Source organism: Prionailurus viverrinus, chromosome A1, assembly GCF_022837055.1.
Source record: "Prionailurus viverrinus isolate Anna chromosome A1, UM_Priviv_1.0, whole genome shotgun sequence".
Taxonomy (NCBI): domain Eukaryota; kingdom Metazoa; phylum Chordata; class Mammalia; order Carnivora; family Felidae; genus Prionailurus; species Prionailurus viverrinus.
In genome coordinates, this window is record NC_062561.1 from 196,287,559 (window position 1) to 196,314,416 (window position 26,858).

Sequence of the window (26,858 nt, forward strand, 5' to 3'; positions counted from 1 at the left end):
GTTTAACAAACAGCAATACTCTTCGCGCTCCTGAAAAGCAGGGCTGGACGCTCTCCGTGGTGCTGAAACGCTTCACGGCTGCCTCTGTCCGTGGTACCTACAGCCCCCTCGTTCCAATTTCCCCTGGGGCTCTCCCTCCGCGCCCCTGTTCTCCACCTCCCCTTAGCATCTGGATTATTTTTTCAATAGCGCTCGCTGGTTTTGTAAGTGCCAATTTGAAACATTTTTTACCCTCATAACTCGTGGACTACAAAGCACAAGGACCTGAAAAATGTACAGCTTCAATACTCTTCGACTCTACCTTTGGGAGACCATTGTATTCTTCAGGTATGCAATTTTCTACTGACCACATCGCTGTAATGGAAATGGGGGAAAGGAGCACTGAGGCTGACTCTGTCCGTTACCCCTTCATTTTGGGGGGAAGGGGCTGCTGTATACCGCTGCAATCGGGTCCTTCCATCCCCCGCTCCCCCACCCCACCCCTCCCGCAGGGTGTCTGGCTTGTGCGTGGAGGTCTGAGACAGTCGCTGCTCTAGCAGCTGTTTGCCTATATTTTGTGATTTGTTTGTCCTTCCATCTGCTATACCCCCGCCCCATCACTGGCCCCCAGCCCCTCTGCATATTGGTTTTCACTGGGCTGAGGACTTTAAGGGGAAGCTTTTGGAGTTACTCAGTTTAATTAGGACTGCATTCTCTCTAACCGCAGTGCCGAAAACCTCAGCTCTCCCGTCTGGGAGCCAAGTGACAACTAGCGGTGACGGGGAAGGTTGCACTCGAGCTCACTGGACACAGAACATTTCATTTTCTCTCCTTTTTTGTTGTTGTTTTCTTTTTCTGCGTGGGGCGGGGGGGGGGGAGTAGGCTGAGGTTTAGTGCTTGGAAACAATAGTGTTATGACCTCAGGTTGTAAAGCCCTGAACTTGGGTGCAGAGTGGATCTACTTAGGAACAGATTCTGGGAAAGATTTCCCTTTAGAAACTTTGACTCCCTCCTCTCACCCACTCACCTTTCCAAACTCTTACTTTGTTAGCTGCAGATCCTGAACTGATGGACAATTCTTGTTTGTTTTGTTCAATTTATGTCCGTCCCTGAATCTGTAGCTGAGTTCCCTCATCCGTTATCTCTTCAGGTTAAAATTTTCTGCCTACAGGCTTAGCATTCTATGTTAGTACAAGTGAAAAGTGAAAAATCACCCTCTTCAGGAAGCATTGAAATAGATAGTTCTTTTGTAAGTGGGTGAATCAGCCATCGTCAGAGATGGTTATGATAAATTCCATTTATATGAATTGAAAAAAATTATTCTTCCTCCATGACCCGCAGGGATCATTAATCTTCCTCATTTTAGATACCTGCCTCTCATGTTTTACCATGGCACTGTATTAACAGCCATTTGAAAAGCCCACTCTAGGTTATTTTTAAAAATAAGTAACCACCAAATATTATTCTCTCCCATCATAAACCAGCAACTAATTATTGCTTTTCCTTTTAACATTGTGGAGAATTCTGCATATGAATTGTTGGTTTGACTAACCTGTCGGTTGGTTTATTAAATGAATGACTCCTCCCCCAACCCCGGATTATAAGGGTCTATATGTGAACCTCTCTTCATGTCTTTCTCTTGAGATGGAGAAAAGACCCCCTCCTTCCCTGAGATACCCAACGCTAAAGCTTCTAATCTCTAGTTCAAATAATTCTTTGATAGGCCATAGTCCTCCCACAGCTCAGAATGCAAATAGTCAGGGAGTCAGATAGAATGAAAAAGTGCAACAATCCAGGGCCCTGTGAAATGTAGCTACTTTATGGAGGAAGGGGCAGGAAGTATCCTCTTAATATCAAATCCTTTCTCCCCTACATACATATAGAACTGTAAAATGCAGCGGAGGGGTACTTGGTAACATTTGTATGCAAATTGATTCTCTGTTTGGCTTACCGAGACAGAACTGAACCAGAAAGATTAAAGAGCAAATTAATAGGACCAAGCACATCACCTTCCCCCACCCCGCCACCACACACACACACACCCGACTCCTTTTTTATTGATGAACAGTACGTTTGATTTTCTTCTCCCCGACATTGTCTTTCACAAAAGGGAGACACGGTCTAAAAGGTTTGCATTGTAATCATTTCGAGAAGGTGATGAATCCACTGTGCTAATTCTTTAAGTAAACTGGTGGTAGCCCATCAGGAAACATCACTCTACATCTCCTTCCCCTACATGTGTCAAGGCATATCTGAGCTACAATGTGTATGGGATTCTGTGTTTATAAGGAAAGAAAAGTCATGACTCTGGATAGCTGGGAAGGGATTGGTACCACTGCACTTTCAAAATATAGGAATGACTACATCATTTGAGGAGTCAATGTTGTTTCAGAACTGTTCTGAAACATAAAATAATGAAGCTAGGAATTGAACTCAGGAAATACCCTCAGCAATTTTTCAGAGAGATCGGAAAAAAAAGGTCAAAAGGAGGGAAAGTATTATCCTTGTGTCATTGGCACTTTCATTTCTAACTCTCTCATTTTTTAAATTTTAGGTGAAAATACAGAAGCATTAAAATCTGGGGACTCAATAGAATTGTATGTGGGGGTAAATGGAGACTGGCAGCCTAGCAGGTTCCATGTGAATAACCCTTTCTCCCCCAAGGGACAGGCACCGTGTTGGAATGAGCCAATCCAATCATCTCAGGCACCCAGGTACTACTTAGATTAAATGATGCCAGCTGCTCACCTTGTTGGGGGAAATCTGGGGGCTAGAAAAGGAAAGGCCATCAATAACAGAAGTGCTGCTGCATTAGTACATAACCAGCGAAATGGCCATAATGACAGTAAACAGTAAAACAAAACAGCAGTCGAAGTGAGGCAGAAACCTCATATGGTGCCAACACAGAGAACGCATTGAGGCCTTCAAAAGAGCTGACGGGGAGAGAGACATAGGGTACTGGGACACAAACAGCATTGCAGTGCTCATCAACTGTGACCCCATAAGTAAAATGAGGTGATTTGGCTGAACTTCCTCCTTTGGTATTTTAAAAGCCTATGGTTCTGAAACCATGAGTGACATCCTAGGATTCGATAACCTAAATTTTGTCTCTTTGTTTGCAGTTGGAGATGGGGCTTTATAGCCAGACTGGCCAAAAATAATAGACAAAGATATGGTTTTTGGGGGGTTTTTTAATGGTAGAAGCACATTACTTTCAACCTCCTTTGCAAGCCAAAGGGAACTTGGCTTTGATTCACAGAATGCTTACCTTCTAGCTTATGGCTGGAAAGGCCCAGGAAGACCCCAACATTTTTTATCTTCTGGGTAATTCATAGCACATAACTGTGTTTCTCAGTCTCGGCACTACTGACATTTTGAACTGGATAATCTTTATTAGGAGGGCTGTCCTGTGCATTGTAAGATGTTCAGCAGTACCGTGGCCTCGGTGACATCCCCTCCCCCCAGTCATGACTATCAAAAATGTCTCCAGACCCTGCCAAAAATCCCGGGATAGGGAGTGCAAAAATTGTCTGCAGTTGAGAACCACTGGTATTGGAATGACCAAATTCTTAATCTGCTGTTCCGATGTCCTAATTACAATGGGGAGAAAAGTCTAGTTTCCTTGAGAACATGCCCCCCATGAACCACACAAATCACCCAATGAAGCAAAAAGGGACCTAGCTCATGCTTGCAAAGGGAATAAAGGGATAGGAGATAAACCAAGTCTAACCCATGGATGGTTTTGCCATGCTTCCTTGCACAGGGCTTTGTGCTGAATATGACACTCATTTGTTAAGAAAGGTCACTAAAATCTTGAAGGAAAGATGTTTCTATTCACACAAGGGTCAAGAGAAACATGGCAGATAGATTGTTTCATACCTGGGTCCTGGAAACCCACCCAGTTGGAAGGTAAATGAGTTTTCTTTTGAGGTGCCCCCTCTGGATCTCTTCCTCCCAGTAGCATAGATGTATTTTCCCTCAAATCTTACCCGCTGCATTTTGGGCACTGCAGAAAGCATTTAAGAGCTTCTGAAATGGGCCAAGGACTTTTTTCCCGAGGAAAGAAGTTCCTTGGGCAAGCTTGCACCAGGCCCAATCAAACTGTCAGTCTACCCTCTTCTGGGGGCTTAGGAACCTTGAGTAAGAGAAAAGAAAACATCACATCTTTTATTCCCAAAGGATAGCTTAGATATGGCCCCGAGGCTGGTAAATAGAGTTATGAATTGGTGCATAACTTGTGTGTATTTGCAAAACTGGTGATGACCTATTAGGGGATATTTAGGGAATTTATCCCTGAGACCAACTTAACTACGAAAGAGGCTGCAAATGTGGTGCAGTGGAGAAAGCAGTTAGGCTAGGATTTGAAAGCCCCCTGTTCTAAAGTGAGCTCTGCTCCCATCCTGCAGCATGGCTTTGATAAGACTCTGCATCATGGGGACTCAGTTTGCTTACCAATCAACTCAAATGACTGATTCCAACACCCCTATGTTGCCTCCAGCCTGGGATAAGGTCTTTGTGAAAGACAGAGGCCCACACCCACAAAGGCTCAGAATGAACTTGCTTCAACACTGACACTGCCTTCATTTCTTCACTAGGCATTTATTTATCATGTATTTATGTGTCCAGTCCCAAACTCTGCACTCTATGGGGGACACGGAGGTAACAGATGCCACAGTCCCTGTCCTTGCAGAAAGAGGAGACACTGCTCCCTTTAAAGCTACATTAAAAACCTCTTTCCTTCTTCAGAGGGCCCGCAGAGCTCCTCTCCCGACAGCCTGTGTACGCGTCCTGCGACAGCATCGCATTTATGTGGGCGTCATTAACTTTATTTCCTTCATCAGCTGGCAGAAGCCAGAATGATTTTTAAGACGGATGGCACTGTCTCCTGCCTGGCCATCTTGACGCTATTCTGCAGGTTTTCTGCTGCTTTAGGCAAAGCAGACTTGGCCCAAAGGGCAGGAGACCTGGGATCCAGAATTTAGCTAGCGGCCTGACCTTGACAGGGTTCCATGACCTTTCTGGCCCTCAGTTTCCCCAGCTGTAAGATGAAGGGAATCAACACATCAGTCTCTCTAAAATCATTTTTAACTGTGCCAGTTAAGAATTGTCCTCCTCCAATCTCCATGATAGAATGCTTTTGGTTAAAAATATTGCCTCATATTTCAATTGTTATATGAAGTAGTGACATTGCATTATATGCAGACTCAAAAGTCTGAAAGCAAACTGAGGACCTCATTAAGCAACTTCACTCTGGAGGGTTATCACATTCTAGATACGATTATTAACAAATCGCATGGATATGTCTCTCTCCCCCAGGAAGTGCTTTGGATGATGAGAAAACATGGTGTTTGATCACTGTCCCCATAGATCTGAAGAGGAGCATGAAAAGAGACCAAAAGTTTCTATACTTTTATCAGGGATTCTATTTCGGTTTTTTTCCTCGCCCATAAAGTCTACGCTTTTAAAATTTTGTTAACCAAATCCTATACACCATTAACTTATTTTCCCCATTTTTATTAATCGAAGGCATCCATAACTGCCTTTGATAATGTTCAGAAATACTAAACATCATGGTATAGACAGTGTCGCCACACTGAGTTGACCTAAGAAAAAAAACAAAAGCAAAGACACGTGATGCCTTTTAGTTAGTCCATAGAGCTTTGTCAGAGGTAAATATGCAATTTGTTAGAGTCTCTGAAATGTTTAAAATGGATTCCGAATCCTCATTACTATTTCATGAACCCCATAGGTATCCAGGGACCCCATTTGGGAAACATTAAAGTTGATTTATTCTATATAGCTCCAAGAGAAGAACTGGAACAAATTAATGGGTAATTATTTTACTGTACACACACACAAATTCTAGCTTAATGTAATTTGGAACTTTCTGGCAGATTTGTCAAGTGGTGCAATGGGCTGCCTCAGTGGTAGTAAGGGTCCCTGTCACCGGAGGAATGAAGGCAGAGAAACCCACCTCCCATGAGAGATGTAGAAGAAATCCAAGCTGCTTTTGAGGATTGAGATTTGTAATTTACTGCAAAAAAAGTAAATGAATGCAGGTCAGGGACAAATCTTTACGATACTTATATTCCCTCTTTTCCTGATCCCCAAATTACCCTCCGATCTTTGTAAGCTCTCTGCGTACACCCTAAACACACATTCACTCATAACTTTTCCTTCTTTAAAATGGACTGGTGACGAATAAATTGGGCAATGAATACACACACACGATGCAACAAAGGATGATTAAAAGAAACCACCTGGTTATGTAAGAGGCTGGTTTTAAGAAATGAGAAGGACCTCAGACTAAGAAAATGTCAGAGCCAAAAAAGACCCCTAGAAAATGCACTGGTCTACAGACAAGTCCACAGGCACGGCTCATGCTCACAGGACCGATGGCCTGTACGGCTGAAGGCCTCTCGGCCCTGAACTCCCGCTGTCCCTTCTGAACCAACCCTCTGGTAAGCCCAACACACAACTGCCCCCCCATAGGGCCAGCTAGCAAATGCATTCAGAAAGCACGTTAGAAGGGAACAATGCCCTTAGATGCTGAGGAGACGGACTTATCCGCACAGTGCCTATGCTTTGTAATGCAAGCTCTTATGAGGGGTGCTGAGGCCCCAAAGCCTTTGAAACTCCTTATAAAGGATCACTTTGTGGTTTTCTGAAGTTGATATTGTTCGAGTCTCCCGAGGCTAATTCAGTGCAATTAGATTACCACTCTCCGCCTTTGGATTCGGCTGTTTTTCAGTGTCCGTTGCTAAATGAGTTTACCGTCTTAACAGGGAGCTGCTGACAGTCATTAATCCCAGCCGTGAAATGGGCAGCGTTCTCTCTTGCTTCATGTACTGGGCAACCCACAGGCACCTAGAGTATAAGCCTCTACCCCCTTCCTGGCAAGGTCCGTCCTCAATTTCCCTCCCATTCACCCCCAGAAAATCACACTTTCCCTTCAGCGAGTCTTAAGTACCAACAGAATCATGGAAACTTAAGGCAATTCTAGAATTCAACAGCTCTCCAATCTAGCAGTGAGCGGCTTGTCAAACGTAGAGTTTCCTACCATCGTACCAGACTACTGAAACAGGATCCTTCAGGCGGGGGACTCAGAAACCTATAATGTTACCAAGAGTCTCAAACTTTAGTGTGTGTATGAATCACCTGAGAATCTCAGTTAGATGCTGATTCAGGCTCAGAAGGTCTGGGCTTGGCGCGGTGAGAGTCTGCATTTCTAAGAACCCTCATGTGATGCTGATGTTTCCATGGACCAACAGTTTGAGTAGCAAGGTTCTAAATGATCCTGGCTAGGGACCCCTGACATAGATCAACCCTTTTATTTTGCAGATGAAGAGAGGATAAATAACTTCCTTAAGGCCACAGCGTGAATGGCAGAGCTCCCAAGGTCCTGTGGGATTATGTTCGTCCCCCAAACTTACTCCCCTGCATGTCATCTCTAAGGGCTGTGTGCCCTCGACTCTGCCACTGCACTTTCCTTCCTTTGGCACTCTCACACGCCGTCCTCCCTCACAGACACAAACCTCAGACAGCTATCCCCATTCCCTAACCGGTGGGTGGCCTGGGCCCTGAAGTCCTAGCACACCAAAAGCGCCCATTTACGCAGCCGGGCACTCTAGCCATGTGATGCTGGATGAAGAGAAGGGGCACCTGAAGAATGGGCTTTAAATCCGGGCACCGGGGGTGGGGGGTGGGCGGCCTAGGACGTAGCACTGAGAGTCTCTCAGGACTGATAGAGGAAGTAGATCAAGGTGATGAGAGGGAGGAAATCTGTGGTTTCTTTCTCCAACGATTACCCAACATAACTAGAGTATTGTTTAGGACTCCCAGATGTTCAGACACCATTGCCCCATTCTACCATCTGTCTGACCTCGGGACCACGTCCTTCCTTCTTCTCTACCCCCTTTGGCCTATTAACCTTTCCGCAAAGCACATTATGATCGTATACATCAAATAAAGTGACTGCTATGATCTTCGGCCTTTGCGAGCTGCGTGTTGATGGCGGTGTGCTCAGTTCTGCAACACTGCCCGGCTCCAGAGGAATGCGGCAAGTCTGCTGCAACCCTGGCTGCCGGGCAGAGGTGCAGCCCTCTCTTACAAGAGCACTTTGCAGTTTAAGGAGCGTTTCACGTTCACGATCCCATGGGAGCTTCCCAATCACCTTAAAAAACAGATACGAGAGAGCGGTTACTATCCCCATTTTAGAGTTAAGAAAACTGAGGTTTGGAGAAGTGACTTGCCGAACACCCTGCTGTTACTCTCAGGGTAAATCAAGGATTCAAATATAGATCTCCTTTCTCCTAGCTCACCACACCGCCATATATATATGCAATATATATACAATATATATTCCTAAGCCACAGCCCTGGGGAGCCGGGGCGTTTATCAGGCTAACAGCCCTCACCCTCTGCCAGTGGGCTGCAGTGGGAGGGTGGCAGGAAGCTCCTGACAGGAGAGCTGGGAATTTCCCATCAGGCCTTTAGTTCGACAGTCATATTCTTCTGATTCTGAGCCAGATACGGATTTCCCTTTCTCTGTTCCTGAATATTTTTAATTGTACAATATAGGCATATATTCTCTTTTTAAAAAAATCTAATACTAGACTTAAGCTTAAAACTCCCCCTTTGATATGATCTCCAGGTCCCTCCCAGCTTTATGTTTCCTTAAGGGGTATTGTACTTGATCATTTTTATTCATATATGGGTGTGCATGCATAGACGTATACATACACACATGTGGGTATAACTATTGAAATATATACGTGTAGACTATCATTTCATGGAATTATATTGCCTACATAATTCTGCAATTCGTTTCGTTCGCATCTCCACAGGTCTTGGGAAGCTTTACCTGTTGAGGCACACAGCTCACCTCATTCTTTTAACTATTGCAAACCATTTCATGTTGTGTGTATTCCATTGTTTTCCAGCCATCCCCCCCCCACTGATGGGCATTTATACTTTTTTTTCTAAGTTTTCCACTGCCACCAGTGCTGCAATAATCACAGTGTACCTACATCTTTGTGAACACATGTGACATTTTTCCAGGCAGATAACAAGAACAAGAAATGGAACGGCTGGGGCACAGAACATGTGCATCTTTTATGCTAATAGATACTGCAGTCTGCCACTCCTTTCTTCCTGAATCTTCCCTCCTCGCTCTCTTGTGCTGCTCCCTCTCAGCCTGGGCCGTAACAATGCACTAATAATAGTTGTTACTATTTATTGAACATTTATCGAATGCCAGGTACTGTGCTAGCAACATCACGTGCCTCGTCTCGTAAGCCCACAAAAACCCTTAGACAGAAGTACTAGTATATTCCCATTTATAGGTGACAAAACTGAGGCATAAAGAAGTTATGTAATTTGCCTAAGTTAAGACCACTAGCAAGAGGCAAAATCAAGATTCAAAACCAGGCTGACTGCATAAAACACTCTTTTAACCACTGCACTGACACTGTTACTCCCAGAATGAACCGGGAGGGGGAGAGAGGGGACTGAACTGGATGAGGTAGAAAAGAGATTAATTTCCCTCTCTAGATGATCAGGGGCTCATCTCTTTCCGAGGGCCCATCTCTTTCTAGATCATAATAAAGTTAACATACATCCATAAGTAGCTGAGTTTTCAATCTCCACCCTTCACACGGGAGGGGAATGGCACTAACTCCCACCCGCATTCCAGAGGGTCATGGTTGGGGCTCTAAGGGCAGACAGGTTGCTGCAGCCTTTTCTTCTTTATGCACCTGCACCTGCCTCGTGACGAAAAGCGCTCAGATAAAAGAGCTATCGAGGGTTCTGCGAGAGAATTTCTGACCTGGTGGGGAGGAAAAGGAGAAAGCCAGCACCAATCCTGGCCCTTTTGTTTTTTTTAATTGTTAATTGCTGGCCCTTAGTACTCACATCAGAGCGAAGCCTCACATCCTAACCCACAAACACACAAGACCAAGAACACCAGTTTCCTTTTACCTTCCCTGAAGGAGGTTGGAGATACAGCCCGAGCTCCAGCCCTCACCACAGGCTCCAAATTTGCCTTTCCCAAAGCACACCCAATGATGGGCTTCTCAGAATATCCCTGGGAGGGGAGGGGCTGGGTTGCTCAGTCGGTTAAGTGTCCGACTTCAGCTCAGGTCATGATCTCACAGTTTGTGAGTTCGAGCCCCACATTGGGCTGTGTGCTGATGATTAGAGCCTGGATCCTGCTTCAGATTCTGTGTCTCCCTCTTTCTGCCCCTCCTCCACTCGTGCTCTGTCTCTATCTCAAAAATAAATAAACTTAAAAAAAAAAAAAGAATATCCCTAGGCAGGGGAAACCACACCCAGGGCCAGAGGAGGGTGGTGGGTGGTGGGAGTAGAACGGGGCCAGGAGGCAAGGACGGGGCCAGCTCTCCTATCATGAGCTGCACTCCAGACCTGGCCTGTGGGAAGCCCAAAACTGTTGCCTCAGACACCTGTTTTCAACAGCTCTCTGAGTGACACCAGAGACTTCTCCAAATGTATCCCTAGCAGGCCTGCTGCTAACAGCAGAAAAAAAACACAATAAAAACAAAGTCTCCAAATATCAACCTTGAAATAAACTTGCTGGTTTGTTTACATTATAAGCATTCCATATTTGCCATAAAATATTTAAATCACATGGGGAAATATGTTTAAAACCAAAATACACTGAAATCTTACCCCCCAGGGTAAATTACTCAACAGTTTGCTATTCATCCTTCCAGATGATTTTAATAACATAATGACCAAACCATGAATGCTCGCTTTGTGCCTGACGTCTTTCTAAAAGCTGAATATGTATTAACCCATGGAAGCTTCAGAACAATCCTGTAAGGCATTATTCATCCCATTTTATAGATGAGGTTACAGAGGAGGAAACAGAGAGGTTAAATAATTTTCCCTAGGGTTACCCAGCTTGGAAACAGCAGTGCAAGATTGAAATCCAAGCAGTCTGGCTTCAGAGAGCCTTCAACTGCTGTGTTCCACTAGTGAGCGTTTCTGTTCTACAAAAATGGGATTATACTAAACACCGTGTTCTGCAACTTACTTTTTTTCACCCAGCAATAAGTTGTCAGTGTGCACACAGATGCGTCTCATTCCTTTTTGCATTTGCACTGCCCTTTGCCGAGAATGTCAGGTTTGGGCAGGACATGGCTCTCAGCTTGTCGCAACACAGCCCCTACCTACCTTCACTACCTACCTCTTGCCTTCCCACAGACCAAATTCCAGCCCAAACTGAACTTCTCATCGGTCTCTGTAATATGCCCACTCTTCTCATCCCTGTACTATTCTCACACTCTTCCCTATCCCTCCATAAATCGAGAAACTCCCCGCCCCTCATTTCAGCCCTGAAAGGCACACCAGCCAGCCCCAGATTCAAGCTAATTTGATTTTGAATCCTGCCTCTGGCACTTCCTTGCTGTATGATCTTGGCAATTTACCCAACCTTTCTCATCTTAAAACTGTTCCTCATCTTAAAAACTGAAGACACAGTTGAGTGTCTGACTCTTGGTTTCAGGTCAGGTCCATGATCACATGGTTCGAGCCCCACATCAGGCATGGCGTGTTCGAACCCTGCATCCGGGTCTGCAGGGACAGCGTGAAGCCTGCTTGGGATTCTCTCTCTCTCTCTCTCTCTCTCTCTCTCTCTCTCTGCCCTTCCCCTGCTCATGTTCTCTCGCTCTCTCTTGCTCTATCTCTCAAAATAAATAAATAAACTAAAATTAAAAAACTGAAGAGAACAACTTCACCAACAGATAAATGAAGTTACCTTTCAAGCACTTTTTCTGTGCAGAACTTAAGCCTTTAACAAAGGACAATCCCTTTTCCACTTCCCTAAGATCTTGTCCATGCCTCAAGATCCACCTCTAGCCCCACTGCCTCTGTGAGGCAGCCCCTGGACTGCGACCAGCCCCCTAAATGGGTGTAGACCCTCCTTCCTAAATCCTCTTGGAGAAATAGGCATTACCCTTGGCACTCGGTTTACTCAAAGTGCCCTTACATACATTTGGGTGCCCTTCTGACTTCCCTACTGGACTGTGAGCCCTTCAAAGGCTAGGAACTGAATGAATTTTGTGGTACGTGTGGAAAGGGCAGCAAGAAGAAAAAGAACCCATCTCCTGGTGCTTCCCAGAATTTTCACCTTATTCTCCCTCTTCCTCATAGACAGCATCATCCCAGCGGTTCATATATATTAGGTGTTCAGTGCTTGTTAAGTTGAATTACTTTGTCCCAACGTGCCTGCTCCCATCATCTTCCTGTTGGTTCTACAGAAGCCCAGGACCGGAAGGCTTCCAACAAGCCAACCCCGAAGAACTGCTGTGTCTCACCGTGATCCCTTTTTCCTCTAAGAAATGAGTCACAGTGAGAGGGAGCTGGACGCGGCAGCTCAGCCCTGGCTCAGTAGCCATTGCGGTGAGCTGCTCAGTTTTATCCTCGCTGTCTGGCTGAGCAGGTTCTAACTCCAGGCCCTGCAAAACACCTGAGGCATCACAGCTAAAGTTGCTTCCCACCATGACCGAGGTCTGCAGAGAGGCTCCTTCCACAGGACAAGGCAAACTTTCTAAAACAGTTTTTAGTTATGCCAAAAGCATGAACTTCAGTAGAGATAGTTTTCTTGATGTGACCTAAAACAGTAGAAAAGAACAATTCTTGACAGGAGCCAAGAAAGGACTGCATCATATCCAGAGCAAAGGGGCTTGGAGGAATTCGTTGAATAGGCCTTGGAATATAGAAAGCTACACTTCCTGAAGAGGAGGGTGACATGTTTCAATAAAAGGGGTAACCCCATGCTGCCTCAAGTAAGACTGCACTAGGTAAAGACTATGGGTCTTTCCAGCATAATTCTTAAATTTTTTTTAAGTTTTATTTTTATTTGTTTAATGTTTATTTATTTTTGAGACAGAGAGAGACAGAGTATGAACAGGGGAGGGGCAGAGAGAGAGGGAGACACAGAATGTGAAGCAGGCTCCAGGCTCTGAGCTGTCAGCACAGAGCCCGACGCAGGGCTCGAACTCACGAACTGTGAGATCATGACCTGAGCCGAAGTCGGATGCTTAACTGACTGAGCCACCCAGGTGCCCCTGCATAATTCTTAAATTAAGTTGGCTCATAGAACACCCAGCAGTTAAAAACTCTTGGGAATCAGTCAGATATATTCTAGAACCCTAGTTATATTACTTGATTCCTGTATGTCCTGGAGAAAGATTGTTTTTAGGACTCCTGAGCCTCAGTTTTCATCATCTGTAAAATGGCAATGATTAGTATCCACCCCCCACACTGAAAAATCACCTGAAGGATTAAATGGGAGAAGGTATGGAGAGTGTTGGCGTGTGACACACAGAAATCGTGACACACAGAAATCGTGCGAAGCAGGAAACCATGATTACTATATTACAAGGGGAGAGGTGCAAAGCATTGTGGGAGCATAAAGAAGAGTGTAACTCTGCCTGGAGGTGGGAAGACAGCAAAAAGTCAAAGGAGCCAGGACACTTAAACTGGGCCACAAAGAATGACTAATCCACCAGGTGCCAATGAGTGCCAAGAGAGACTGTTGTAGGCAGAGAGGAAAGGCTTGCCGAACAGGCAGGCTGGAGGATGTGGACATCAAGGGCACTGGATGGGCCAGCTGTCCACTGTTAACCAGGCTCAGTCCAGTCCTACAATTCTTTGTTCTCTCCCAGTGGGCCTTTTGTCAACTGGAAGCCCAGCTGAGAGTAGACAATTTGCTAATTATCCAAAAAATATTTCTTGAATTCCTGCTATAAGTCAGTGATTGTTCTAAGTCCTGGGGATAGACACAGTGATGAACAGAACAGACGTAGTCCTTACTCTCATGCAGCCTAACATCTAGAAGGATCTACAAACAGACAGCTTGGGAAACCACAGACTTTCAGATCATGGGCAGTGCTACAAACCCAGTTAGTCAGATGATGGGACCGAGAATAGTCCATTGGAATCCACCCCAGGCTGCCTACACTTGCACACATCACCTCCCTTAAGACTTACATCCTAGGGAGATGGGCAGATGGGAAAAGTCCATTTCCTTTTACTGATGAGGAAACTGAAACCCTGAGAGGAGCAGTGATTCATCCAAAGTCTCAGCCAATAAGTGCCAAAGGCAGGTGACCTCATTCCATGCAGGGAAGTCAAAAATATCCGGGACAAAAGATGAAATGGGGGGCAGGGGGAGAAGTGCAGAGAGAGTAGCAAAATGGTGTTTACGATAAGATCCCATTTTTATTTTTTTAATGTTTTATTGTTCTCATATGGGAAAAAGAAGTCTAGAGAAATGGACCTGAAACTGTTCATAGTTGTTATTATCTCTTGAGAATGAGACTATGGGGGGCTTTTCTTTCCTACATTAAATATTTTGGTAATGCTTGAATGTTTCACAATAATGTATTACTTTTGAAGGCTGAAAAAATAGATTTTCTATAAAGAGATATCAGAGAGAATGGGAACACAATCAAACTTAGAGCCAACCTAAATAAAAGACACATGTACCAGGTAGAGAAAAAAGACTTTTGCAGTGGTCTGAACCAGTGCCCAGTTGATTGGTTTTCTCTGAATAAAAATGAACCTAGAGGCTGAGTCTGTTTGGTGTGTTTGGAAGAATTTTCTGAGCAAACAGAAGTAGGTTTTCCTACTGAAGTCACTGTTCTAGAAGTAAGATGTCATTGGAAAATGGAAGGCCAGAGTTACATTATAGACTTGGGTTTTTAGAACCAGTGATAGATGGAATATATTTTCATCGGCATGATTGAAGCCCTAACCAGTTCTTTTTGTAATTTCATAAAATCCTCATGGCCTTAAAAAAAAAAAAAGTTAGAGATGGAAAGAATTATCTGACCCAATCCCTTCAATTCCCAGGGAGGAAAAGAGGCCACAGGGAAAAGGATCTGTCTAAAGTCAACAGTGAATTGATGCCCAGCCCAGACAAGGACCAAGGACTCTAAGTCTCTTTTCACTATGACAATTTTCCCTTACACCTAAAGACTGTTCCACTGGTAGTGTGCATGACAAATTTCAGTGGTACAGGATAATTTTTTTTATTTCACTAATCATGAATTTTATTTTACTAAGTACTAGAATTTACCAATTTCATTATAATATTAGTAGTTTATATTACTAAAAACTCAAAGGTAAATTAGGGGCGCCTGAGTGGCTCAGTTGGTTTAGCATCTGACTCTTGATTTCGGCTCATGTCATGATCTCACTGTTTGTGAGTTCAAGACCCGCATTGAGCTGTTAGCACAGAGCCTGCTTGGGAATCTCTCTCTCTCCATGTCTCTCTGCCCCTCCCTACTCACACTCTCTCTCTTTCTCTCAAAATAAATAAATAAATTTTTTTAATGTTTATTTAAGAGAGGGGGTAAGGAGCAGAGAGAGAGGAAGACACAGAATCCAAAGCAGGCTCCAGGCTCTGAAGTGTCAGGACAGAGCCCGACATGGGGCTTGAACCCACGAACTGTGAGATCATGACCTGAGCTGAAGTTGGACACTTAACCAACTGAGCCACTCAGGTACCCCTTCACATGCTATTATTTAATTTACCTTTTTAAAAAGTTTATTTATTTATTTTGATGGGGTACCTGGGTTATTTTGTTGGAGCACCTGGGTGGCTCAGTCAGTTAAGCATCTGACTTCAGCTCACGATCTTGCAGTTTGTAGGTTCAAGCCCCACATCGGGCTCTGTGCTGATGGCTCAGAGCCTGGAAACTGCTTCAGATTCTGTATCTCCCTCTCTCTCTCTCTCTCTCTGCTCTCCCCTGCTCAGGCTCTGTCTCTCTCTCTTTCAAAAATAAATAAACATTAAAAAATAAAATAACAGCATGTGAATTGGGCAAAATTGGTCATATGCTATGCAAGCCATTTGGGTTTCAAGAATGCTGTTCTCCACCATTCCATCTTAAACACTGCCCTTGGATTGAATGGAAAATGCCAGAAGGACTTATGAAACCTAGTCAGTTCTGAGCAAAGCCTAACTACCTTTAAGTCTCAAACGGCTTCTCAGTGTGAGTCATGGACATGGGCTGCTATTTGAATTTAAATTGTTGAAGGAAAGATGGCACGTTTGGGTAGTAAGTAGGCACACTCAGCAGACAGCTCATGCATAGCAGGGATAGGGTCACCAACAAGGACCTATTTAAACTACAGTTTTCTATTCCCTTCTCATGTTAAAACATCTGTGCTCCCACCCTTTGCCTTATGAACAGAAATTCCTCTAAATAATGTTTATAATATTATCTGATAACATGAATTTAGAATCTACTATATGCCAAGAACTTTTCTAAAAGTTCCAGATGCATCAACCATTTAATCTTTAAAGCAACTCTATTAGGTAGGTACTGTTACCATCCCCCTTTTGTGGACGAGTACACCAAAGCGGTGATTTTTACCAATCTAGGATACCTTGAGCCCAATCCATTTCAAAGTCTTCATAGGTGGGAACACATTGCACAAACCTCTCCAGAGAGGTGTAGGGGGAGGGTGGAGAGAGTAGAGGAAGAAAACTGAGAGACTCATCCCAAGTCATAGCCCTTCCCATGAGGAAAGAGGGTGGGGACAACTTGACAACACATTTCCCCTCAGTTCTGCCACCGAAAGTCCTGATTTCCTTTCCATCCATCACCATTTGTCTCATGAAGAGAAAAAGAGAATAGAAATAATATGGCGCAAGACATAAAACATGGGGAGGGGAAGGGTGTCAAAATGAGGGGGTGAAGGAAAGGAGAGACAAACAAAGTAATCAAGAGGGAAGAGTGCTAACTCAGGTCTCCTCCGGGTTCGGCCAAGAACTCCCTGTGTAAGTCTCCCTCCCTTTCTGGTCCACAGTAGTCTCATTTGTAAAATGGACGAGAGGACTGGACTAGCTGACTTTTAAGATCTCTCTCAGTGCCAACAGTCTAGGTTCAGAAACACATGAAGGAAAAGGAAGAAGGCAGAAGGCCAGAAGGGAAGAGAAAGGTAGGTGGGAAAAAGCAAATGCTAAGGAGGAATGATGAAAGGGGAAGGAAACAGGAGAAAGGAGAGAAGGTACTTCCCAAAGCAGATGGAGTCTGCTTTCTTGTTGAAAGAGGAGAAGAAAGACTCTTGTATCAAGAATTATAGCAATAAAATCTTTATCCTCAGGCAATCAGCTCCATGCTTCCCCCTGGTGGGGGCCATGACTGATGGTGGTGAAGGGTCTGAAGCAGCCCTGGGAGGCCGGAGGGGGCTGCCTGGTTCTGGACGTCTAGGAAGGAGGACAGCCCCTCCCCGTGTGGGCCTGACAATGGACAATGATGATTAGCATATTCCCAGGCTCTAGGGCATGTCCTGGGGAAAAGACTAGAGGATGTGCCCAAGGGAGCTACAGCTGCAACATTATCACCTTGTGCCTGCAAGGTTCCCCTCCTGGGAACCTCCAGAGGATATCTCAGGCCAGCAAGAGATCTTCCAAGGTCATCTTGTCCAACCTCCTGCCTCTAAGCATCTCTTCCCTAATAGCCCCATGCCAAAGAATTTAGCACAGAATGACACTTGGTCCTATTCTCTAGTTTTCATACTTGTCTGAACCATCCCTGGCCTTGAGGCTCTTGAAGACAAAGACAGTGCCTCTGGTTGATTAAATGTACCCTTAATCCACAGGGCACAGTGCTGGGCACCCAGTGGGCTCGCCAAACCTGTCTGATAATTGGTCAGTAGGTGAAATGGCTCTAATCTCTCTCTCAACAATATCTAGCCTGCTGCTTAGCATTTCAGTCTAAACATTCTTCCTTTTGTTTATTCAAAAAAAAGGAAGCATGCTTCAAAGTCCAACCTGTCATTTGCCTGAGAGGACAGAGCTGGCAGATACCTGCCTCTGTAGAAGTAAGGTAGAATACCCACTCTGCTGATGACATCTCCAAATCTGGAACTGACCCCAGTGAAAAAGTGAATAGACAGTGTCACTACATAAATGAGAACCACAGGTGCAAAGACAAAGACCATAGATCATTGTTGACTTGACATACAATGAGCAACTTGCATATACCAGGTATTTGGCTAAGCAACTTATCCGAATTTTTTATGCTTCCCAACAATCCTAACATTAGCATAGAATATTCCTAGTTTACAGGGGAAGAAACTAAGGCTCCAGAATGTTACACAACTTTCAAGGTCATAAAGTAAGTAGTGAAGTCACAATTCTAGCCCACTCCTCAGCTGGCTCATCCTCACACATTGCTCAAAGTTCAGCCTATCCAGGAACACTTCCGGCAACAAGAAACCACCTACTTGTGTTGCATCTTCCATTATTGAGCATTGTTTGACCAGCTGATCAAAACAGCCTTTCCTCACATGCGTCGGGCAGCCACCTCCCTCTCTGAAAGGCCCATCCATCTTCTCTGGCCACCTGGAACAAGTCAGTGGGCTGTAAAAGGTGCCTCAGCTATGGAATCAGAAAAATCTGGTTCTGTTCCTACCTACCACCTCCCAGCCACATGACTTTCAACCAAGTCACTTCTGCCGTCTGGGCCTCGGTCTCTTCATCTGTGCCATAGGAACACAAATAGGTACCTCGCCTAGAGTTTGGGAGAAGAAAAAATAAATAATGCTTGCAAAGGCCTTACCTCAGTGCCAGGCAAACAGTAAATATTCAAGAACATTATTTTACCGAGTCCCTCTTCCCCATGACAACCCAACAGAGATTTGTAAAAAATGATCTCTCTGCCTAAATCTTCTCTGAGCCAAACACCCACAGAGTCTTTAATTATTCCTTACAGGTCAATTTCAAGTTTGTTTACCAGCCCTGTTGTTCCTTTCTGGACCTGCTCCAACCTGTTAATGTCCCTCTTAAAATGCAGGGCCTACAATGGAATATAATAAATTAGCCAAGATTTGAAGCACAACCCACATCCCATGTTTCCTGCCATACCTGCCTCTTTTAGTCTTCATATTTTTCTGAAGTTCTTCAGAATGATTAGGTGTAACCTAGACTGGCATAAAAGTTTAGTGAAGAATGTTTGACTCTCACAAACAAAAACTTCAATTTTTATTTGTAATAATGGCTAACACTCGAAGTGGTTTCTATGTGTCTGGCACCACATCAGCATTTGACACACATTTTCTCTTTTAACCCCAACAATCCTAGGAACATATTATTACCCTCCTTTTTCTGATAAAGAAATAGTTTTGGGGGCACCTGTGTGGCTCAATCGATTAAGACTCTGACTTCAGCTCAGGTCATGATCTCACGGTTCATGGGATCGAGCCCTGCGTCGGTCTCTGTGCTGACAGCTCAGAGCCTGGAGCCTGCTTCGGATTCTGTGTCTCCCTCTCTCTCTGCTCCTCCCCTGTTTTCACTCTGTCTCTCTGTGTCTCTCAAAAATAATAAATAAACGTTAAAAAAAAAGTGACTAAAAAAAGAGGGAGAAAGAAACCGTTGTGAAGAGGTTAAGTGACTTGCCCAAGATCACACAGCTATGTGGCAGATTGGAATCTATCATGCTATACTACCTCTCATACCAAGCATTTAGGGGATGTTTATTATATATAAGTAGTTTCAGGGATAAAAAAAAAATTGGATATGATACAGGCAGAAGACATAGGCCAGGGCAATTTAAATAACTTTAAAAAAAAAAAGACATATTACACCTGCAACATGGGACTTCTGAACTATACTATCACAATGGTCTCTCTTCTCCCCTCTAGTACGCTCCAATGTCTATGGCTTCTTGGGCAGTATGAGTATATGGAGAAAAAAGAAAAAGGTAGAAGCAGTCATCTCTCATCTTTTAACTTTCACTGCCCCACCAATTCCTTCTGCCCTTGACCCTTTACCAGACTCCACCTTGTGAAGAGTTTTCAATGAGGAACCTGCTGGTCCTGGGGTTGGAGGAGAAGGGAAGTCCCTTTACACTGGTGTACTCTCTCTGCCTTAGAAATAGTCATACTCTTTGACTCAGCACTTTTGCTTGTAGGACATGAACAGAGGTTTGTGACCAAGGGAGGCTTTCACAGCATAATTTATAACAGCTAAGAAGTGAAAATAATATGAATGCCCATCAATAGAAGGACAGCTACATGAATGCTAACACACCGACATAGGCAGTCATTAATAATAATGTTTCTAGAGGTTTAATAACAAGAGAAAATTTTCATTTAGAATCTTCAGTAAAAAAAAAAAAAGGCAGGAAACGAAACCAATTATAATCTGTAGAGGAAAAGAGAAAACCCAGAAGAAATGTACTAATGTGTTAATAGTAGGTATCTAGATAATGGAATTTCCAGATGGGTTTGGTTTTGTTTTGTTTTTTCCTTGAACCTCATTGTATTTTCCCAATGTGCATTTGTTGTTTTAACCATCAGAGAAAAATGTTGTTTTTTTAAATGGTTGAAAGAATCTGGCCTGAGGGCAGCCAGCCAGCTTGTAAAGAACAGTTTTGGCCACTGGGCACTTTCCATCCAAGCAGCACCAATTACTACTCCGCCACCATCAGATCATCTTAATCCCATTGATTGAAATGCCAGAGTAATGCTATTAATTTACCACTTGACAGATAAATTACTAACAGCATAGTAGAAGGATCCCCCCGGGGAGTGTTCCTTTAGGTGTGACCGTGGGTGGTCCTTGAACATTCAAGTGCAAAGCACAAAGAAGCCTCCAGAAGTTCATCTGTTTATCCCTCATGATAGAGGCTAGATCAACCAATTCTCTCTGAATCAATACAAATTGCATTGGACATTCACAGTGTGCCAGGCACTAAAATAAGCATTGCTAAAGAATTATGTATTCTTTACATCCCCCATGAGCAACAACTACTATTACCCCCATTTTACAGATGCAGACACAAACACAGGATAAGTTACTTGTCCAAGGCCACTCAGCCAGTAAATGGCAGAGCCTGAAATTGATGGCACAGTCCATGGAGCCTGCCCCTGTTTCAGTCCAGAAGTGAGTTGCTATTTGTGGAGTACCTCGTGCTTTCTTCAATGTGACTTCAAATAGTAAATATACAACTTAGCACAGAAGGTGACTATACTCTATGGATGAGTAAACTGATGCTTAAATATGATGCTTAAATATGATAAAGGGCTTGCCCAAGATCACACAAGAAAGGAACAGGCACAAGTCAAACCCAGGATTTCTGACTCAACATCCACAGCTTACCCCATTTCCCTGAGCTGTTTTTCTTTGCCTCTGAGACACACAGCAAGAAGCAGGAAGCAATGGAACTTGGCCCCCTGTGGGGTCCCCCAATGAGCTACAAAGAGGTGACCCTGCTGCAAGATCCTACAGGGTAGAATGGAAAGAAACCCCAGAAGGAAAAGAAAGATTCAGCAGCGACCCTCACGTTCCTTCTGCCATTAAACCTCCTTCATCTTAAAACCAGAAAAGACACCTTGTCCTTCCCTCATCATCCATCTACCTTCCTTATGTCTCATCGGGCATCACAGGCTTCACGGACACATCTTGTCCTGACTTCTCCTCAGTGAATATTTCTTACAGAAGCTTATACTAAATGGAACAGGAACTTAACACAGTGCATATTCCAGTGAAGTGAGCTGTTTTAGCACATGTGAACAGCTGCTCCAAAACTTATGCCCAAATCCCACCTCAGTTAGAGTCATGCATCAGTTCTGCCATCAAAGCACCTTGATTAGGTTATTTAGTCTCGCCAAGCCTCTGTTTCCTCATTTGAGAAATGGAGGAGAAACCAGTACCTACTTCATAGAGTTGCTGGATGAATTAGAAAGCACGTATGGAAAAGTTCTTGGCTCTGTGTGTGGCACCTAGAAAGTGTTCAAGCATTGGTGGCGATTGTTATTATTCTTAGCTAACCTCTGAGTCTGTTTCCTCTTCTCTAAGTTGGAGATGATCATCCCTACTGACTTTGCAGAGCTGCAAGATGCAGTCATTAACTTATAGCAGGTGCTCAATAAATAAATGTCTTTTTTTTTGTAATGCCCAAGATGACCAGATCTCATAATTCTATGACTCTTTTGCCTTCTTCTTCCCCAAGATTTTGGAACCTGCTGAGTGAGACAAAGATGATCCACCCCACTGAGCATAGCTGCCGCTGTCTGTCTTAGAGGATTGGGGGAGGTGGGGTGGGGAATGAACAAGGGCTATTTAGAGCAGTCTCAGAACCCTGGAGCTTCCTGTAAAACTCTGTATTTACATACAAATACCCACTTCAACTAAACCCTCTCAACTCACAGTTAAGTGCTCTCTTTCTGCAAACCAGTCACTCAGTCTATTAAAAGGCAGCTTCAGATTTGAATCCAAGCTGCTCTTTCTACAATTTGAGGTCATTCTCCCTGAGAGCCCAGTGAGGGTTGTTTATTTTCTCAACATCCTTCTTTGAAATCAGTCTCCCGGATGCTTGAGGGCCACACACCTTCAAACTCCCTCCACTCATGAAAACCTCTGTTGAGTCTGGGATAAATAGCTCCCCTTTTGTGGATGCATTTCCTGTGGCTTCATCAAACCTACTTTCCACTGTAGGTTTGAACTAATACGGACTTGGGAGGGAAAAGTGATAAGCTGTTTCTAACAGCCCCGGATATTCAAGCACTTCCGCGTCTTCACGTAGGCTTTCCTCTTTTAGTTTGGGAGTTCATGCAAACCAAGGGCTATGGCATATTCACTATCTATACAGTTGAGAGAGAAATTTGTCAGGTCAGAAGTACCTATAGAAGTTACTTAACCTCTGTGAAACTCAGTTTCCTCACCAGTAAAATGGGAGTCATGACCCCCTACCCACAGGATTATATTAAGGACTAACTATCAAAAGTAAAGCTCTTGGTGTAATACCTGGCACTTCATAACTGCTCAACACAGGCCAGCTCTTATTATTAGATTATTTCTATTTTGCTTCATCACCCAGTATAATCTCTGACTTACAGTAGGCACTGCATAAATCATTTGGGATAAATAAGTAAGTAAATGAAGTAATAAATTAATACTGTCTCAAATGAGATGATGATTACCTCAAAATGCCTGGTGAATGAAGAAGGCTGACTGACCTGAGAAGGGAAAGAACTTATTTTCACAGCTTCTGTAGAAGCACTGGGACCTTTGGCCATTCACACAACAGATTGTAAAGATTGTAAGATCTTTACAAAAGATTGTAAAGATTGTAAAGGCAGATTGTATTTTTTTTTTTATGTTTATTTATTTTTGAGAGAGAGACAAAGCATGAGCAGGGGACCGACAGAGAGACAGGGAGACAACAGAAACCAAAGCAGGCTCCAGGCTCCCAGCTGTCAGCACAGACCCCGACGTGGGGCTCCAACTCACAAACTGTGAGATCATGACCTGAGCCGAAGTCAGACGCTCAGCCGACTAAGCCACCCAGGCGCCTCAGTTCATTCATTTTTAAAATACAATCTGCCTTGGGGTGTCTGGGTGACTCAGTCGGTTGAGCGGCTGACTTTGACTCAGGTCATGATCTCCCAGCTCGTGGGTTCGAGCCCCACATCAGGCTCTGTGCTGACAGCTCGGACCCTGGAGACTGCTTCAGATTCTCTCTCTCTCTCTCTCTCTCTCTCTCTCTCAAAAACAAATAAACATTAAAAAAATTTTACGTATGGGGCGCCTGGGTGGCGCAGTCGGTTAAGCGTCCGACTTCAGCCAGGTCACGATCTCGCGGTCCGTGAGTTCGAGCCCCGCGTCGGGCTCTGGGCTGATGGCTCAGAGCCTGGAGCCTGTTTCTGACTCTGTGTCTCCCTCTCTCTCTCCCCCTCCCCCGTTCATGCTCTGTCTCTCTCTGTCCCCAAAATAAATAAACGTTGAAAAAAATTAAAAAAAAAAAAATTTTACGTAAAAGAAGTTTAAAAAGGAGTGAACTGAAATGAAAAACATAAATAAAACGAAAATGTTAATGCCAGAAACATTCTGAGAGAGAGAGAATTTAATGGTCAGGAAGGGTTTGCCCGTCCCCTTCCTGTCTTTTGGGAATGGCCACATAGTCAAGAAGCCCCCAAGCACATCTGGAGATGCCGGTCATGTTATGGCTCTGCCACCCGAGACCCAGAGCAGGTCTCTTCCTCTTTCAGTGGACCCTCAATGTCATCACCTGTACACAGAGATGCTGTGGCAGGAATGGCGCAGGGAGCCAACGCAGTGATGGATTTGGAAGTGCCACGTAAACAGAAAGCATTATTTGTGTGACAGCGATCATCACACTGTTCTCAACCCACACTTTTCCAATGCCCAGAGTTCTAGGAATTCCCACTGGTAGTTCCGAGAGTCATGCAAACATTTCATCACGAAATCACGAACCAGAGCAGGTCCTCAGAGGGACTTTGCAATCGCTATCACTTAGAAGAGTCAACAGAGTATAACGGTTAATACCACGGGCCTTACAGGCCAGTTGACTGGTGGCCTTGTCCCTCATAAGCCATCCAACCTTGCCTAAGTTTCTGAAATTCAAGCTTCCTCATCTGTAATGATGTCATCTTCATAGGACTGTTGGGAAGTTAAATACAGCAACACACGTAAAGTACCCGGCACATAATAAGCATGGAGTGAATGGGAGCTCTTACATGTCTTTGCCCTGAGCTCCATTCTCTGCAAAGACAGACTTTTCCAGTGAGATTCATCTGATTAAAAAGAAAGCTGCCTCGAAGGTGATGAGAGCTATTTGCTCTCCTGTCCAGCTCGTGGGACGCATGCTGATTACGCAGGGCCTGCTAAGAGCTTTGACTCTGGCACAGCAACCCCCATAGGCCTGTTCTCCAGCATCTACATCTCTGAGGAATCCCCCTGGATTCCTCACACTGCAACTCAACTCGGGGGGACAGGTCGGGGCAGGGGGGTTGGGGGTGCTACTTGATGCGCACAGGCTTGAGTCAAGTATTCTTTCACCGTGGAACCAGACAGCAGAATGGCACTGATGGTCAGAGGCTAGGAAAATTTCCCCAAGTGAGACATATAGGAACAGTCAGGGCAAAGTGAGATGGTAGCTGTAGAATTGTGATCAGGGACCTAAGTGGGCAGAAATGTGAGGTTTATGCATGAACGTAGGTTTGACCTAGGCCCCTGGCCTGAGTCAACCCCGTGGGATGGATGCTCCCAAAAGAAAAAGAGTGGCTTCTTCCCCTATTTTCCTGCCTTGGATTTTCCCAGAGGACATCAGTATTTTCCCTAGGGACTGACTAAAGGTTTTGCGGCCAGAATTTGGGACTTTTTTACACCACTCAATTCACATCACGGAGGCCCAGTACCTGCACAGCTAAATTCTGCTCCCCCTGGAAAGCCAGCTGCTGGTCCCCCCATTTAACAAATATCTACTGGTCCCTGACCACATGGCAGGCTCTGTGCTCATGGAAATCATACTTATTAAGAGCCTGGATAGAAACACGGGGGGAAAAAACATTCCTTCAAGGTCTTGCCTACATAACACCTTGATTGCCCCTATCCCGAGGACGAGGAAGGCCAGAGAGCAGAAGGTTGAGCTTGACCCGGAAAGCACCAAGGGCTGCTGTGATTCCAGCCTTAAAACAGACACAGGGAGTCAGGAGAAGAGAGGCAAGAGGAAGGAAAACACTGACGTAAGTTAGGCAAATGCAGCAAGGTGCGCTGCAGCTGGATCACCACGCAGTTTAGCCTTAATTGTCTCTTCTGTAAAATGGGACAGACATCTTACCTCTCAGGCTGTTGGCAGGATAAAATGAGATAAAACATGCAGTACCGTTTCTTGCCACCAGACAAGAAAAATAAAAACAAAGCTTTTTAGAAATCAAATGAGAGGCTGTCAGAAGTCTAGACTCCCTCTCCAGGTAAATGTATTCAATTACCTACAGGAAACCCTACCCGAGATGGACCGGGTTTGATGTTCTCTGATGCTGTACTGTAGCGGGACCAGGAAAGACTAGGGTGAGGCAAGTGAGACTCCCGAGACACAAAAGTTAAAAAGGTGCTCTGTCTCGGGCCCCTACACGGGCACGGTCGGCAAAGCCCTGACAGTGAGTACCTCCTTCAGTCTCGCTAGGTGCCTCCTTCCCTGACCCTGCTGCTGCCTGCATTATGGAGATACATAAAATAGAGCAGAAGAGTTAGTGGACGGAAGGTTATGCAGAGGAACAGACCAGAAGCAACGATAAGGAGTATGAAAGATCCCTAGAGATTCCGACTTCCCTAGGGGCAGGGGAAGAGCCAGATGGAATCTCAATGTTCCTTCCAGCTCCAAGGATCCAAGATTTTATCTTACTGCACAAGAGAATCATATTCAAATACATGTGCTTTCTCACCCAGATAAGGGGTTTCGTTTTTGTTTTTTTTCCTAGGAAGCAGGTATAGCTGTGAGAGGTAGGGCAGGAAGGGGGAAGGATGTCTTGTGCATCAGACTCTGGGGAGAACTGGGCTCAGAGCATGCCAACTCTGACATTCTGTTCCCAGGGGTGCTTAGCAGATCATGAAGTGAGAGTAATAAAATGTCAGGCACTCTCTGGCCAGCCTAAGCCCCTTACTGCAATCAAATAAAATTGGAATTGCACAGCTGGCCATGAGAAGCCAGATGTTGGCCTAAGGATGCAAGCCAGGAAAGCTGAGGGTGACCGACAGGACCCACGTTGTGCAATGACCCCCAAGTTCCCGGATGTCAGAGGCAGGGACACGAAACTGGACCAGTCCATAAGGACAGAAAGTGCCAGCCCCATTTCTTCCCAGGAGCCTAGGACACAGAGCCAACCGTACCACCTCTCCCCATTCCTATCCCGAGGAGGGCCCACCGGTTGAAGAAGGCTTCCCTCCACAGGCGCAACATGGGCAATGGCAAATGTTGGAGCTTTCTAAAGGTGCAGAGGCTAAAATTTCATAAAACCCAGAAAAATTCTCTGATTCATGTCCCCACCTCCCCCGAAATACTGCCTTCCTCCTCCGAACCACCACAGCAGTCCGATTAT

At 44.7% G+C, this 26,858-nt stretch overlaps 1 protein-coding gene across 2 annotated transcripts in view; it reads left to right on the forward strand.

The window, feature by feature from the left end:
* The first annotated feature begins 271 nt into the window (after nt 1–271).
* GLRA1 (glycine receptor alpha 1) overlaps nt 272–26,858 on the forward strand; it is an 81,673-nt gene continuing 55,086 nt past the window's right edge. For both annotated transcript variants that reach the window (XM_047849023.1, XM_047849032.1), the window contains exon 1: nt 272–327. In XM_047849023.1, coding sequence (XP_047704979.1) covers nt 272–327 — 56 coding nt within the window. The remainder of the gene's footprint in view (nt 328–26,858) is intronic.